Below are 17584 nucleotides of genomic sequence, written 5' to 3'. Positions count from 1 at the left end.
AAATTCAAAAGGACATACTTAAGTGGAAAAACATACCTTGCTCATGGATAGGAAGACTTAACATAGTAAAAATGTCTATTCTACCAAAAGCCATCTATACATTTAACGCACTTCCGATCCAAATTCCAATGTCATATTTTAAGGGGATAGAGAAACAAATCACCAATTTCATATGGAAGGGAAAGAAGCCCCGGATAAGCAAAGCACTACTGAAAAAGAAGAAGAAAGTGGGAGGCCTCACTTTACCTGACTTCAGAACCTATTATACAGGCACAGTAGTCAAAACAGCCTGGTACTGGTACAACAACAGGCACATAGACCAATGGAACAGAATTGAGAACCCAGACATAGATCCATGCACGTATGAGCAGCTGATATTTGACAAAGGACCAGTGTCAATTAATTGGGGAAAAGATAGTCTTTTTAACAAATGGTGCTGGCATAACTGGATATCCATTTGCAAAAAAATGAAACAGGACCCATACCTCACACCATGCACAAAAACTAACTCCAAGTGGATCAAAGACCTAAACATAAAGACTAAAACGATAAAGATCATGGAAGAAAAAATTGGGACAACCCTAGGAGCCCTAATACAAAGTATAAACAGAATACAAAACATTACCAAAAATGATGAAGAGAAACCCGATAACTGGGAGCTCCTAAAAATCAAACACCTATGCAAAAAAAAAAAAAAAAAAAAAAAAATGCTCATCTAAAGACTTCTCCAAAAGAGTAAAAAGACCACCTACAGATTGGGAAAGAATTTTCAGCTATGACATCTCTGACCAGCGCCTGATCTCTAAAATCTACATGATTCTGTCAAAACTCAACCACAAAAAGACAAACAACCCAATCAAGAAGTGGGCAAAGGATATGAACACACATTTCACTAAAGAAGATATTCAGGCAGCTAACAGACACATGAGAAAATGCTCTCGATCATTAGCCATTAGAGAAATGCAAATTAAAACTAAGATGAGATTCCATCTCACATCAGCAAGGCTGGCATTAATCCAAAAAACACAAAATAATAAATGTTGGAGAGGCTGCGGAGAGATTGGAACTTTCATACGCTGCTGGTGGGAATGTAAAATGGTACAACCACTTTGGAAATCTATCTGGCGTTATCTTAAACAGTTAGAAATAGAAGTACCATACAACTCAGAAATCCCACTCCTGGGAATATACCCTAGAAATACAAGAGCCTTCATACAAACAGATATATGCACACCCATGTTTATTGCAGCTCTGTATACAATAGCAAAAAGTTGGAAGCAACCAAGGTGTCCATCAACGGATGAATGGGTAAATAAATTGTGGTATATTCACACAATGGAATACTACGCATCGATAAAGAACAGTGACGAATCTGTGAAACATTTCATAACATGGAGGAACCTGGAAGCCATTATGCTGAGCGAAATTAGTCAGAGGCAAAAGGACAAATATTGTATAAGACCACTATTATAAGATCTTGAGAAATAGTAAACCTGAGAAGAACACATACTTTCGTGGTTACGAGGCGGGGAGGGAGGGAGGGTGGGAGAGGGTTTTTTATTGATTAATCAGTAGATAAGAACTGCTTTAGGTGAAGGGAAAGACAACACTCAATACATGGAAGGTCAGCTCAATTGGACTGGACCAAAAGCAAAGAAGTTTCCGGGATAAAATGAATGCTTCAAAGGTTAGCGGAGCAAGCGCGGGGGTCTGGGGAACATGGTTTGCGGGGACTTCTAAGTCAATTGGCAAAATAATTCTATTATGAAATCATTCTGCATCCCACTTTGAAATGTGGCGTCTGGGGTCTTAAATGCTAACAAGCGGCCATCTAAGATGCATCATTTGGTCTCAACCCACCTGGATCAAAGGACAATGAAGAACACCAAGGCCACACGACAACTAAGAGCCCAAGAGACAGAAAGGGCCACATGAACCAGAGACCTACATCATCCTGAGACCAGAAGAACTAGTTGGTGCCCGGCCACAATCGATGACTGCCCTGACAGGGAGCACAGCAGAGGACCCCTGAGGGAGCAGGAGATCAGTGGGATACAGACCCCAAATTCTCATAAAAAGACCAAACTTAATGGTCTAACTGAGACTAGAGGAATCCCGGCAGCCATGGTCCCCAGACCTTCTGTTGGCACAGGACAGGAACCATCCCCGAAGACAACTCATCAGACATGAAAGTGACTGGTCAGCGGGTGGGAGAGAGATGCTGATGAAGAATGAGCTAATTATATCAGGTGGACACTTGAGAGTGTGTTGGCAACTCTTGTCTGGAGGGGGGATGGGAGGATAGAGAGAGAGGGAAGCCGGCAAAATTGTCAAGAAAGGAGAGACAGAAAGGGCTGACTCAAGAGGGGGAGAGCAAGTGGGAGTAGGGAGTGAGATGTACGTAAACTTATATGTGACAGACTGATTGGATTTGTAAACGTTCACTTGAAGCTTAATAAAAGTTATAAAAAAAAAAAATCAGTTGGACTCTTTTACACCAACAAAAAGAACATCAAAGAGGAAATCACCAACTCAATGCCATTTACAGTAGCCCCCAAGAAGACTAAAATACTTAGCAGTAAATCTTACCAGAGATGTAAAAGATGTATACAAAAAAAACTACAATGCACTTGTGTAAGAAACCAAAACAGACTTACATAAGTTGAAAAACGTACCTTGCTCATGGATAGGAAGACTTAACATTATAAAATGTCTATTCTACCAAAATGCAATTCTGATCCAAATCCGAATGACATTCTTTAATGAGATGGAGAAACAAATCACCAACTTCATATGGAAGGAAAAGAGGCCCTGGATAAGTAAGGCATTTTACTGAAAAAGAAGAATAAAGTGGGAGGCCTTACTTTACCTGATTTTAGAACTTATTATACCGCCACAGTAGTTGAAACAGCCTGGTACTGGTACAATAACAGATACATAGACCAAAGGAACAGAATTGAGAATCCAGACATAAATCCATCCACATATGAGCAGTTGATATTTGACAAAGGCCCCAAAGCAGTTAAATGGGGAAAAGACAGTCTTTTTAACAAATGGTGCTGGCAGAACTAGATATCCATCTGTAAAAAAATGAAACAAGACCCATACCTCACTCCATGCACAAAAACTAACTCAAAATGGATCAAAGACCTAAACATAAAATCCAAAACGATAAAGATCATGGAAGAAAAAAATAGGGACAATGTTAGGAGCCCTAATACATGGCATAAACAGTATACAAAACATTATAAAGAATACAGAAGAAAAACTAGATAACTGGGAGCTCCTAAAAATCAAACACCTATGCTCATCCAAAGCCTTCACCAAAAGAGTAAAAAGACTACCTACAGACTGGGAAAAAGTTTTTAGCTATGACATTTCCAACCAGCGCCTGATCTCTAAAATCTACGTGATACTGCAAAAACTCAACTACAAAAAGATGAATAACCCAATTAAAAAATGGGAAAAAGATATGAATAGACATTTCACTAAAGAAGGCATTCAGGTAGCTAACAGATATATGAGGAAATGTTCATGATCATTAGCCATTACCCAGAAAAACCCAGTGCCGTCGAGTCAGAGAATTAGAGAAACACAAATCAAAACTACAATGAGATTTCATCTCACTCCAACAAAATTAATCTGAAAAACACAAAATACTAAAGGTTGGCGAGGCTGTGGAGAGATTGGAACAGTTATACATGGCTGGTGGGAATATAAAATGGTACAACCGCTTTGGAAATTCACTTGGCGCTTCCTTAAAAAGCTAGAAATAGAACTATCATGTTGCTGTTCTTATTGTTAGGTACCCTTGAGTCAGTTACGACTCATAGCAACCCTATGCGCAACAGAACGAAACACTGCCTGGTCCTGCGCCACCCTTACAATCATTGTTATGCTTGAGCTCATTGTTGCAGCCACTGTGTCAACTCACCTCGTTGAGGGTCTTCCTCTTTTCCGCTGACCCTGTACTCTGCCAAGCATGATGTCCTTCTCCAGGGACTGATCCCTCCTGACAACATGTCCAAAGTATGTAAGACGCAGTCTCGCCATCCGTGCTTCTAGGGAGCATTCTGGTTGTACTTCTTCTAAGACAGATTTGTTCGTTCTTTTGGCAATCCATGGTATATTCAATATTCTTCGCCAACACCACAATTCAAAGGCGTCAACTCTTCTTCAGTCTTCCTTATTCATTGTCCAGCTTTCACTTGCATATGATGCAATTGAAAATACCATGGCTCGGGTCAGGCGCACCTTAGTCTTCAGGGTGACATCTTTGCTCTTCAACACTTTGAAGAGGTCCTTTGCAGCAGATTTGCCCAATGCAATGCGTCTCTTGATTTCTTGACTGCTGATTCCATGGCTGTTGATTGTGGATCCAAGTAAAATGAAATCCTTGACAACTTCAATCTTTTCTCCGTTTATCATGATGTTGCTCATTGGTCCGTTTGTGAGGATTTTTGTTTTCTTTATGTTGAGGTGCAATCCAAACTGAAGGCTGTGGCCTCTGATCTTCATTAGTAAGCGCTTCAAGTCCTCTTCACTTTCAGCAAGCAAGGTTGTGTCATCTGCATAACGCAGGTTGTTAATGAGTCTTCCTCCAATCTTGATGCCCCGTTCTTGTTCATATAGTCCAGCTTCTCGTATTATTTGTTCAGCATACAGATTGAATAGGTATGGTCAAAGAATACAGCCCTGATGCACAGCTTTCCTGACTTTAAACCAATCAGTATCCCCTTGTTCTATACGAACAACTGCCTCTTGATCTATGTAAAGGTTCCTCATGAGCACAATTAAGGGTTCTGGAATTCCCATTCTTCGCAGTGTTATCCATAGTTTGTTATGATCCACACAGTCAAATGCCTTTGCATAGTCAATAAAACACAGGTAAACATCTTTCTGGTATTCTCTGCTTTCAGCCAGGATCTATCTGACATCAGCAATGATATCCCTGGTTCCACGTCCTCTTCTGAAACTGGCCTGAATTTCTGGCAGTTCCCTGTCGATATACTGCTGTAGCTGTTTTTGAATGATCTTTCGCAAAATTCTGCTCGTGTGTGATATTAATGATATTGTTCTATAATTTCCACATTCAGTTGGATCATCTTTCTTGGGAATAGGCATAAATATGGATCTCTTCCAGTCCAGGAAGCTGTCTTCCATATTTCTTGGCGTAGACGAGTGAGCACCTCCAGCACTGCCTCTGTTTGTTGAAACATCTTGATTGATATTCCATCAATTCTGGGAGCCTTGTTTTTCGTTTTTTGTTTTTCGCCAATGCCTTCAGAGCAGCTTGGACTTCTTCCTTCGGTACCGTCGGTTCCTGATCTTATGCCACCTCTTGAAATGGTTGAATATCAACTAATTCTTTTTGGTATAATGACTCTGTGTATTCCTTTCCATCTTCTTTTGATGCTTCCTGTATCATTCAATATTTTCCCCATGGAATCCTGCACTATTGCAACTCGAGGCTGGAATTTTTTCTTCAGTTCCTTCAGCTTGAGAAATGCTGAGCATGTTCTTCCCTTTTGGTTTTCCATCTCCAGCTCTTTGCACATGTCATTATAATACTTTATTTTGTCTTCTCGAGATGCCCTTTGAAATCTGCTTAGTTCTTTTACTTCATCAGTTCTTCCTTTTGCTTTAGCTGCTCGACGCTGAAGAGCAAGTTTCAGAGTCTCCTCTGACATCCACCTTGGTATTTTCTTTCTTTCCTGTCTTTTTAGTGATCTCTTGCATTCTTCATGGATGATACCCTTGATGTCATTCCACAACTCGTCTGGTCTTCGGTCACTAGTGTTCAATGCGTCAAATCTATTATTCAGATAGTCTCTAAATTCAGCTGGGATATGCTCAAGGTCATATTTTGGCTCCGATGGACTTGCTCTGATTTTCTTCAGTTTCAACTTGAACTTGCATGTGAGCAATTGATGGTCTGTTCCACAGTCGGCCCCTGGCCTCATTCTGGCTGATGGTATTGAGCTTTTCCATCGTCTCTTTCCATAGATGTATTCAATTTGATTTCTGTGTGTTCCATCTGGTGAGGTCCATGTGTATAGTCGCCATTTATGTTGGTAAAAGAAGGTATTTGCAGTGAAGAAGTCTTGGGTCTTGCAAAAATTCTATCGTTCGATCTCTGGCATTGTTTCTATCACCAAGGCCATATTTTCCAACTACCAATCCTTCTTTGTTTCCAACTTTCACATTCCAATGGCCAGTAATTATCAATGCATCTTGATTGCATGTTCGATCAATTTCAGACTGCAGCAGCGGATAAAAATCTTCTATTTCTTCATCTTTGGCCCTAGTGTTTGTTGTGTAAATTTGAATAATGGTTGTTTTATCTGGTCTTCCTTGTACGCGTATGGATATTATCCTATCACTGACAGCATTCTACTTCAGGATAGATCTTGGAACGTTCTTTTTGACAATGAACGCAACACCATTCCTCTTCGAGTTGTCATTCCCAGCATAGTAGACTATATGATTGTCTGAGTCAAAATGGCCAATACCAGTCCATTTCAGCTCACTAATGCCTAGGATATCAATGTTTATGCATTCCATTTCATTTTTGACAATTTCCAATTTTTCTAGATTCGTACTTTGTATATTCCAGGTTCTGATTCTTAATGGATGTTTGCAGCTGTTTCTTCTCATTTTGAGTCGTGCCACATCAGCAGATGAAGGTCCCGAAAGCTTTACTCCATCCATGTCATTAAGGTTGACTCTACTTTGAGGAGGCAGCTCTTCCCCAGTCATCTTTTGAGTGCCTTCCAACCTGGGAGGCTCATCTTCCTGCACTATATTAGACAATGTTCCAGTCAGTGCTATTCATAAGGTTTTCACTGGCTAATGCTTTTTACGGAGACCCTGGTGGCGTAGTGGTTAAGTGCTATGGCTGCTAACCAAAGGGTCAGCAGTTCAAATCTGCCAGGCGGTCCTTGGAAGCTCTATGGGGCAGTTCTACTCTGTCCTATCGGGTCGCTATGAGTTGGAATCGACTCAATGGCGCTGGGTAATGCTTTTCAGAAGTAGACTGCCGGGTCCTCCTTCCTAGTCTGGAAGCTCAGTTGAAACCTGTCCTCCATGGGTGACCCTGCTGGTATCGACTATGAGTTGGAATCGACTCGATGGCGCTGGGTAATGCTTTTCAGAAGTAGACTGCCAGGTCCTCCTTCCTAGTCTGGAAGCTCAGTTGAAACCTGTCCTCCATGGGTGACCCTGCTGGTATCTGAATACCGGTGGCATAGCTTCCAGCATCACAGCAACACACAAGCCCCCACAGTACGTCAAACTGACAGACACGTGGGGGAGAACTACCGTATGACCCAGCAATCCCACTCCTTGGAATATATCCTGGAGAAATAAGAGTCTTTACACGAACAGATATATGCACACCCATGTTTATTGCAGCACTGTTTACAATAGCAAAAAGATGGAAGCAACCAAGGTGCCCATCAACGGATGAATGGATAAATAAATTATGGTATATTCACACAATGGAATACTATGCATCGATAAAGAACAGTAAGGAATCTATGAAACATTTCATAACATGGAGGAACCTGGAAGGCATTGTGCTGAGTGAAATTAGTCAGTTGCAAGAGGGCAAATATTGCAGAAGACCACTATCATAAAAACTTGAGAAATAGTTTAAACTGAGAAGAAAATACTCTTTTGTGGTTACAAGAGGCGGGAGGGAGGAAGGGTGGGAGAGGGGACTCACTAATTAGATAGTAGATAAGAACTACTTTAGGTGAAGGGAAAGACAACATGCAATACAGGGGAGGTCAGCACAACAGGACTAAACCAAGAGCGTAGAAGTTTCCTGAATAAACTGAATGCTTCGAAGGCCAGTGTAGCCAGGGCAGGGGTTTGGGAACCATGGTTTCAGGGACATCTATGTCAATTGGCATAAAAAAATCTATTAAGAAAACATTCTGCATCCCCCTTTGAAGAGTGGTGTCTCGGGTCTTAAACACTAGCAAGCGGCCATCTAAGATGCATCGATGAGTCTCGACCCACCTGGATCAAAGGAGAATGAAGAACACCAAGGACACAAAGTAATTACGAGCCCAAGAGACAGAAAGGGCCACATGAACCAGTGACTACATCATCCTGAGACCAGAAGAACCAGATGGTGCCTGGCTACATCTGATGACTGCCCTGACAGGGAACACAACAGAGAACCCCTGAGGGAGCAGGAGAGCAGTGGGATGCAGACCCCAAATTCTCTTATATTAAAAGACCAGACTTAATGGTCTGATTGAGACTAGAAGGACCCCGGTGGTCATGGCCCCCAGATCTTCTGTTGGCCCAGGACAGGAACCATTCCCGAAGCCAACTCTTCAGACATGGATTGGACTGGAGAATGGGTTGGAGAGGAATGCTGGTGCGGAGTGAGCTTGGATCAGGTGGACACTTGAGACTATGTTGGTTTCTCCTGCCTGGAGGGGAGATGAGAGGGTAGAGGGGGTTAGAAGCTGGCGAAACTGATATGAAAAGAGAGAGTGGAGGGAGAGAGCAGGCTGTCTCATCAGGGGGAGAGTAATTGGGAGTATGCAGCAAGGTGTACATAAGTTTTTGTGTGAGAGACTGACTTGATTTGTAAACTTTCACTTAATGTACAATAAAAATTACTAAAAAAAAAAAATTCAGCTGTATTCCTCTACACCAACAAAGAGAGCTTCGAAGAGGAAGTCATCAAACAGTACTATGTACAATAAAAACAGCCCCCCCCAAAAGATAAAATACTTAGGAATAGATCTAACCAGAGACATATAAGACCTATAAAAAAAAAAAAAAAACTGTAAGACACCACTGCATAAACCAAAAGAGACCTACAAAAACATATGTTGCACATGGATCGGAATACTCAACATTGTGAAAATGTCAATTCTACCCAAAGCGATCTACAGATACATTGCAATCCTGATCCAAATTCCAGTAATATTTTTTAATGAGATAGAGAACCAAATCAACAACTTCATATGGAAAGGCAAGTGGCCCCAGATAAGTGAAACATCACTGAAGAAGAAGAACAAAGTGAGAGGCCTCACACTACCTGATTTTAGAACCTGTTATATCACCACAATAGTCAAAACAGCCTGGTAGTGGTACAACAACAGATACATAGATCAATGGAACAGAATTGAGTCTCCAGATGTATGTAAATTCATCCACCCATGAGCAGCTGATGTTTGACAGAGTGCCAAAGTCCACTGAATGGGGAAAAGACAATCTTTTAGCAAATGGTACTGGCATAACTGGATATCCATCTGCAAAAAAATGAAAAAAGACCCATACCTCACACCACAACTATCTCGAAATAGATCAAAGACTGAAATATAAAATCTAAAACCTTAAATATCATGGAAGAAAAAATAGGGGCAACATTAGGAGCCCTAATACATGGCATAAACAGAATAGAAAACATAGTGATGCACAAACACCAGAAGAAAAACTAGAAAACTGGGAGATCCTAAAAATCAAACATCTATGCTCATCAAAAGAGTCACCAAAATACTAAAAAGACAACCTACATACTGGGAAAAAAATTTTGGCTATGACTTATCTGATAAGAGTCTAATCTCTAAAATCTACAAGATATTGCAAAACCTCAACAACAAAAAGCATATAGCCCAACTAAAAATTGGCAAAGGATATGAAGAGGCACTTCACCAAAGAAGACACTCAGGCAGCTAATAGATACATGAGGAAATGCTCACAATTGTGAGCCACTAGAGAAATGCAAATCAAAACTACAATGAGATACCATCTCACCCTGACAAGGCTAGCATTAACCCAAAAAACACGAAATAATAAACATCGGAGAGGTTGTGGAGAGACTGGAACACTTATACACTGCTGGTGGGAATGTAAAATGGTACAACCACTTTGGAAATTGATTTGGAGCTTCCTTAAAAAGCTAGAAATAGAAGTACCATACAATCCAGCAATCCCGCTCATTGGAATATATCCTCGAGAAATAAGAGCTGTCACACAAATGGATATATGCACACCAATGTTCATTGCAGCACTGTTCACAATAGCAAAAAGAAACAATCTAGGTGCCCATCAACAGATGAATGGATAAACAAATTATGGTATATTCACACAATGGAATACTACTGAACGATTAAGAATAATGATGAATCCATGAAACATCGCACAACATGGATGAATCTGGAAGGCACTATGCTGAGTGAAATTAGTCAGTCTCAAAAGGACAAATATTGTATGAGGCCACTATTGTAAAAACATAAGAAAACATTCTTTGATGGTTACGAAGGTGGGGAGGATTCACTAATTAGATAAAAAAAAAAAAAAAATTTTTTTTTTTTTTTTTTTAGACAAGAATTATCTTAGGTGAGGGGAAGGACAACACACAGTACAGGGGAAGTCAGCACAACCGGACTAAACCAAAAGCTAAGAAGTTCCCTGAACACAAGCAGATACTTCGAGGGACAGAGTAGTAGGGGTGGGGATCTGGGGACCATCAGTTTGGTGGACATCTAGATCTATTGGCATAACAAAGTTTATTAAGAAAATGTTCTGCATTCCCACTTTGGTGAGTGGCATCTGGGGTCTTAAAAGCTTTCGAGCGGCCATCTAAGATGCATCAATTGGTCCCAACTCACCTGGAGCAAAGGAGAATGAAGAATACCAAAAACACGAGGAAAATATTAGCCCAAGAGACAAAAAGGTCACATAAACCAGAGACTCCATCAGTCTGAGACCAGAACTAGGTGGTGGCAGTCTACCACCAATGACCACCCTAACAGGGAACACAACAGAGAGTCCCTGATGGAGCAGGAGAAAATATGGTGCAGAATTCAAGAACACATAAAAAGACCAGACTTAATGGTCTGACTGAGACTGGAGGAACCCCAGAAGACATGGCCCCAGAACTAAAACCATTCCCGAAGCCAATCCTTCAGACAAAGAACGGACTGGACTATGAAACATCAAATAATACTCTTGAAGAATGTGCTCTTAGTTCAAGTATGTACAAGAGACTAAATGGGCAGCTCCTGTCCGGAGAAGGCAGAAAGGAATAGGAGCTGGTTGAATGACATGGGAAACCCAGGGTGGAAAGGAGGAATGTGCTGTCCCATTACAGGGATTGCCACCAGGGTCACGTAACAATATGTGTATAAATTTTTGTATGAGAAATTAACTTGAGCTGTAAACTTTCACCTAAAGCACAATAAAAAAAAAAGTTCCTTTAGGACAGTCTCTTTAGAAGAGTCTCTGAAAAGTGTTTACTTTTCTACAAATGTTTTTGTTTATCCTTGTTCTTAAATAATAGTTTTGCTGGATATTCAAATCCATATAAAATCAAAAACCAAACCCAGTGCCGTTGAGTTGATTCCGACTCATAGCGACCCTATAACGACCCTCTAGGACAGAGTAGAACTGCCGTATAGAGTTTCCAAGGAGCGCCTGGCACATTGGAACTGCCGACCCTTTGGTTAGCAGCCATAGCACTCGACTACTACGCCACCAGGGTTTCCTCAAGTCTGTATAGATGGTTACTTTCTCTTGATCCTTTCTAGATTTTATTTTCCTGCTTTCTGACCCCCATTGTTGTTCTTGAGATATCTGCTGTCATTCCCTGCAATTCCCTTCTAGATAATCTGTCTTTTCTTTCTGGCTATATCCAAGGTCTTCTCTTTGTTTCGGATGTTTTACAGTTTTACTAAAATGTGTTAAGGTACAGTTTTCTTTTTATTCATCCTGATTTGGATACAATATGCGTCTTGGTTCTGTGAGGTTATTTTTTTAAATTTATTTTATTTCTTGTTGTTTAGAATGTACATAGCAGAGCATACACCATTTTAACAATATCTACATGTACAATTCAGTGACGTTGATTACATTCTTCAAGTTGTGCAGCCATTCTCACCCTCCTTTTCTGAATTGTTCATCCTCCATTAATATATATTCACTGCCCCCTAAGTTTCTTATGTAATCTTTCAAGCTGCTGTTGTCAAGTTGATGCCCTATAGATAGTTCTTAAAAGAGCACAATGCTCAAGGAAGACATTCTTTACTAGTAAAGCTAAACTATTGTTTGGTTTGAAGATGACTTGGGGGGATATTTTTGGCTTAATGTTTAAGGTTTAAAGATTATCTCAGGCCAGTAGTTTCAGGGGTTCACTCAGCCTCCCTGGCTTCAAAAAGTCTGGATTCCATGAGAATTTGAAATTCTGTTCTGCATTTCTCTGCTTTTGATCATTTGATCAGGATTTTTCTATAGGATCTTTGATCAAAACATTTAGTAATGATAGCTGGGCACCATCCATTTCTGGCCTCATTGCAAAGAAGGCAGTTGTTCATGGAGGCAGTTAGCCACACATTCCACTTCCTTCTCCTATTCCTGACTCTCTTCCTTTGTTGTAAGGTTATGTTTTGTTAGTTTTGGAAAAAGTACAATCACTATCCTTTTAAATATTTTCTATCCTCCATTCTGCCCCTTGGGACTCCAATGTGAGCTTTTAGTCTCTCTTTTTATACTCCAAGCCACCTAACCGTCCTTTCATGTTTTCCATTTTTAAAAAATCTCTCTGATATATCCCAGAAAAATTCTTTGAATATGTCTTCCAGTTTGCTGATTCTCTCTTCAACTATTCTGTTCATCCACTGAATCTTTTTAAATTTTAGCAAATATACTTTTATTTTAGAATGTCCATCTTTAAGTCCTCCTATTCATTCCTGATAGTTTCTTGTTATGTGCTTATTTAAAAAATTCTCAGTTACTTCTTTAAACATCTCTTTATTTCTTTAAGCATTTTATACTGTGTAATGCACACCTCGGAAGTTGTTTCTCTTAGCTTTTACTCATAGTTTTTCTTCTCTTGTATTTGGGAACCTTGTATATGTGTGTGTGAGAGAGAAAGAGATAGGTCATGAACTAAAAAAAAACTTTATTGAAATATACATACAGGAAAGTACACTAATAATAATCACACAGCTTGACAATTTTTCAAAAAGTGAAGACACTTACGTAAATAGCACATAGGTCCTCATCAACCGTCAGAAGCCATACCCCTTCTTTTCTTCCTTGTACCTTTTTCCAGTCACTACTCCTGACAACAGGGTGGCCACTGTCTTGACTTCTAACACCATAGATTAGTTTTGCTTGTCCTCAGACTTCATATCTGTTAAGTCTTACACTATGTACTTTTTGTAGTTGGCTTCTTTCACCCAATATTATGTTTGTGAGATGCTCTACATCTTGGGAATAGTTGTAGCTTGATTATTCTCATTGATGCATACTGTTTGTTTTAGTTTCCCACTGCTGCTGTAATAAATTACCACATATTTAATGGCTTAAAACAACACAATTTATTATTTTACAGGAGGTCAGAAGTCTAAAATGGGCCAAAAGGACTGTGTTCCTTTGGAGGCTCTAGGGAGAATCTGTTTCCTTGCCTTTTCCACCTTCAAGAGGTTGCACACATTCCTTGGCTCCTGGTTCCTCCCTATCATTATTCCCACCTATGCTTCCATTACTGGGCTGGAGATGCTTTCATTATCACATCTCCTACTACTCACTCTGACTCTCCTGCTTCCCTCCTACAAGAATTCTTGGAATTCATTTGGCCTGCCCAGGTAGTCCAGGATAATTTTCTCACCTGCAAAGATCCTTTTGCCATGTAATTTGCAGGTCCTGGGAATTAGAATGTGGACATCTTTGGGCAGCCATTATTCAGCCTACCACGTTATTCCATTGTATTATTATCACACAAATTGTGGACTCATTTTTTTGTGGTTCGGTATTCTGGTCCTTTCCAGTTCAGAGCTATTATAGGCAGTGCTGCTATGAACACCTGATTGTTTACACGTTCTGATGAATGGACATACATATTTCTGTGGGGTGTATGCCTGGTAATGAGATTTCTTAGTCCAGAAATACTACCAAATTGTTTTACAAAGTATTGACATTAGTTTACAGTCCATGGAAGTGAATGAGAATTTCAGTTGCCCCACGTTAATTCACCAACACTTGGTTTTTCTGATTTTTTTTTTTCCATTTTAGCCAGTCTGGTGGGTATGTCATGGTCTCTCATTCTGGTTTTAATTCACCTTTCACCTTTTCATGTATTTATTGGCTATTTGAATGTCCTTTTTTGTGACATGCCCATTCGAGTATTTTCTCATTATTCTTTTAATCTGCCTCTCCTATTGATCCATAGGAATTCTTTATGCATTGAGTCCTTTTTGATCTGTCTGTTGCAAATATCATGTCCCATTTTGAGGCTTGCCCTTCCACCCTCTTCACAGTGTCTTTGGATAAACAAGAGTTCCTAACTTTAATAATGTCCAATTTTTAGCGTATTCTTTTTTATGGCTTGTGCCTTTTGTGCCCTGTTTAAGAAATCTCTACTCACCAAAGATGATGAAGATGTTCTTTTATATTTTCTTCTAGAAGCTTGGTTTACCTTTCACATTTGGATTTACGATCCATTTGGAATAGGATTTTGTGTATGCTGTGAGAGAGGATATCAATTTTACCCTGAACCATTTATTGAAAGGACCATTATTTCCCCCACTGCACTGAACTGGCTCCTTCATCATAAGTCAGGTGACAGATGGGCATGGGTCTATTCCTGGACTCTCTCTTCTGTCCAGTGGGTCTAGTCGTCCAATTTTTCCATCTTGATTTTGTTCTATGCAAATTCTGTAGGCCTGACTTGGGAAGCTTCCCTCTGAGGGGCATGCTTCTGCTGGTGGGCAGAGGATGCCTTGGCCCCAGGACCCCTCGAGTCTGCTTCGAGATCTGTCCCAAGCGGCACTGTCAGACTGAGCTTCTCCGCCTTCAGGCTGTTGCCAGGGTGGATGTTCCCACAGCTGTACTGCTTCAGGGATTGACTCTGGCTACCCCTCCCTTCCTGCTCCTGCGGGCCCCTGGCTCACAACCTTGGCCTGGCATCCCAGCCCCAGCTCCTGGTGTGCCTGTCTGAACCCTGACCCCAAGTCGCCTTAGGCTAGGCTCACATTTATTTGTTTGGGAGGACGATTTTAGGAGACCTATCCTTCCACTGTGAATCCAAAAAAAAACCTCTCAGACTGCGTGTTTCCAGGATCTAGTTGCTGTGGAAAGTACCAGTGTTTACCTCTCATATTGGCAGACATTAAAATGTTTCATAACTCCCAGGGTTGGTGAGTATACTAGTTTCCTGGGACTGCTGTAACAAATCACCACAAACTGGATGGTTTACAAGAGAAAGATATTCTCTCACAATTCTAGAGGCCAGAGTCTGAAATCAAGGTATCAGCAGAGCCGTGCTCCCTCTGGGGGCTCTAGGGGAGGATCTTTCCTTGCCTCTTCCACCTTCTGGTGGCCCCAGGCGTTCCTTGGCTTGTGGTTAGAGGATTCCAATCTCTGCCACCATTCTCACATGACCGTCTCTTCTGTCTCAAATTTCCCTCTGCCTTTCTCTTATAAGGATACTCGTCATTGCTTTTAAAGCCCACCCGGACAATCCAGGATAATCTCCCATCTCAAGAGCCTTAATTTAATCACATCTGCAAAGAATCTTTTCCCAAATACGGTCGCATTTCCAGGTCTCTGGGGGTTAGGTTGTGGACATAGCTTTTGGGGTTACCATGCAGCACATGAGAGTGAGAATTTGAGGAATTGGGCTTCTGTTCTTTTTTTTTTTTTTTCGGTGGTAGCAGAAATACAAATTAGGGCAGCCATCGTGGAGGACAATTGGACGCTGGCAATAAAGTTTTAAAACATACATACCCTTTGACCTAGATGTTTGACATCTCAGAAAATACCTCGCAGACCTGCACAGACAGTATGCCAGACGTTCTGTTGCTTGTTAAGCACTATTTTAACAAATATCTATGAAGGAAAGCTTGATTTCCAGAGTAGAGTCCATAGCTGGCACCCCCCCACGAAGGCTGAGCGCCTTCTCTCCTCCCAGACATGGTGGAGATGATGCTGATGCAGAACGCCCAGATGCACCAGATCATCATGCAGAGCGCGATGCTCAGGGCCCTGCCGCCCGCCGCTGCCCTGCACCCCACCCCGCAGGTAGGCCGCTGCCCTGCACCCCACCCCGCAGGTAGGCCGCTGCCCTGCACCCCACCCCGCAGGTAGGCCGGGCCCGGGCGGGCCCCACCCCACAGGTAGGCTGCTGCCCTGCATCCCACCCCACAGGTAGGCTGGGCCCGGGCCGGGGCACTGGGGCAGCATGGACCACCCGATCCAAATGAGAGCACCTGGAGCTGTTTTCCTTCTGAAAGTATCTGCATATGTGCACCTCTGAAAAGTGCACTTCCGGCTCCTGGCCTGTGAGTCAGGTGCAGGGGGTCCCACCACAGAGGAGAGAGGGGTGCAATTCCAAGGTGGAAAAAGCTGCTGCCTGGAGCTGGGGCACAGTCAGTAGGGTTCTTCAGCTCTAGTTGGAGGCTGGCACTCCTTGCCCCTCTCCAAGCTGAGTAAGGAATCAGGGGATCCAGAAAGGGCAGGGTCCTCATTTGACCCCTGACCTCTCTGAAATGGCCCACTTGTACATGTTGTGTCAGGACCCACAGGGGGCTTACCCCACCTTCCTGCGAGCAGAGAAACAGAGGCTGGCTTCGGTGCACCACCACCACCACTATGCACCCCCAGCCCCGCTGCAGCCCATCTCTGCGCCTAGGACTTCTGTGGGCTACCCCGTGTGGCCCTCAATGGTTACAGCCACCGCACTCCCCCATGCTGCTGGTTTCCAGGCCACAGTGAGTCCCGTGGCTGGCTCCAGGGCCACTGCCACCCTGCCTGCCCTTAATGTGTAAGTCCAGGTTGGGTAGGGTGGGGGCTCGCTCTCGGTCAGGCAGGGGTGGGAGGATGGGTTGGTTGCAGCCCTGGGCCAGAATGCGCTGTAGCTATCCCAGGGTCTGGGTCTCCCCTCCATACCCCTCACTGAAAAGCCAGAGACTTTAAAGAGGAGCCAGGAAAGGTATTAGGCCCTTTTCCGGAGGGACGGAGGGTGGGGGCCAGGGAAGTCTCATTCAGTGGTGCTGCTCCAGCCACATATACGCCACCTGGCTGAGTCTGAACCTCACACCATCTCCTGGGAGAACCTGATTGCTGGTTCCGGTCATTTGTCCAACAGAGGATCACTGAGGATGAGTGGTCCAGGGAGCGTCCAGGACAAAGTGGACCGTGAGAGCCCTCCTACCTGAGCCCAGGGCATCATCACTCTCAGTGTAACCCACCTGCATTGTGGTATCTGAAGCAGACAAAGTCAGACCCTCCCCCAACACAGGCATCATCAAACACCTGCCCCTTTCCTCTAGGGCTGCGTCTGATGGCGTCCTCACCACGCAGGCCCCAGGTTTGTGAGCCCTACAAGCTGCAGTGCTGCAGATCCGGTAAGCAGAGGGGCGGTTTCTCTGTGTTCACCCACCTCAGGTCCAGGTATGTGCTGTATGCTCTGGTGAGGCTGAAAAGGCCTGAGTAGATGGCGTCCCTACAGCTGGGCTCAGGAATCAGGTGAAAACACTCCGTTTAACAGAGATTTTCATCAGGAAGGATTTTAAGAAAAATATAGCTTAGAAGCCATAATGGGAAAGATGAACAA

The 17584-nt window shown here is 42.5% G+C and overlaps 1 protein-coding gene across 1 annotated transcript in view; it reads left to right on the top strand.

The window, feature by feature from the left end:
* The window catches only part of C2H21orf58 (chromosome 2 C21orf58 homolog), a 38892-nt gene extending 21546 nt beyond the window's left edge, over positions 1–17346 (top strand). The window contains exons 6-9 of the mRNA XM_003421939.1: positions 15941–16050; positions 16545–16739; positions 17117–17166; positions 17301–17346. Coding sequence (XP_003421987.1) covers positions 15941–16050; positions 16545–16739; positions 17117–17166; positions 17301–17346 — 401 coding nt within the window. The remainder of the gene's footprint in view (positions 1–15940; positions 16051–16544; positions 16740–17116; positions 17167–17300) is intronic.
* Positions 17347–17584: the final 238 nt, after the last annotated feature.

This window comes from Loxodonta africana, chromosome 2, assembly GCF_030014295.1.
Source record: "Loxodonta africana isolate mLoxAfr1 chromosome 2, mLoxAfr1.hap2, whole genome shotgun sequence".
Classification (NCBI taxonomy): domain Eukaryota; kingdom Metazoa; phylum Chordata; class Mammalia; order Proboscidea; family Elephantidae; genus Loxodonta; species Loxodonta africana.
Note: the sequence above shows the minus strand (reverse complement) of the source record. Positions and strands in the feature narration are given on the sequence as shown.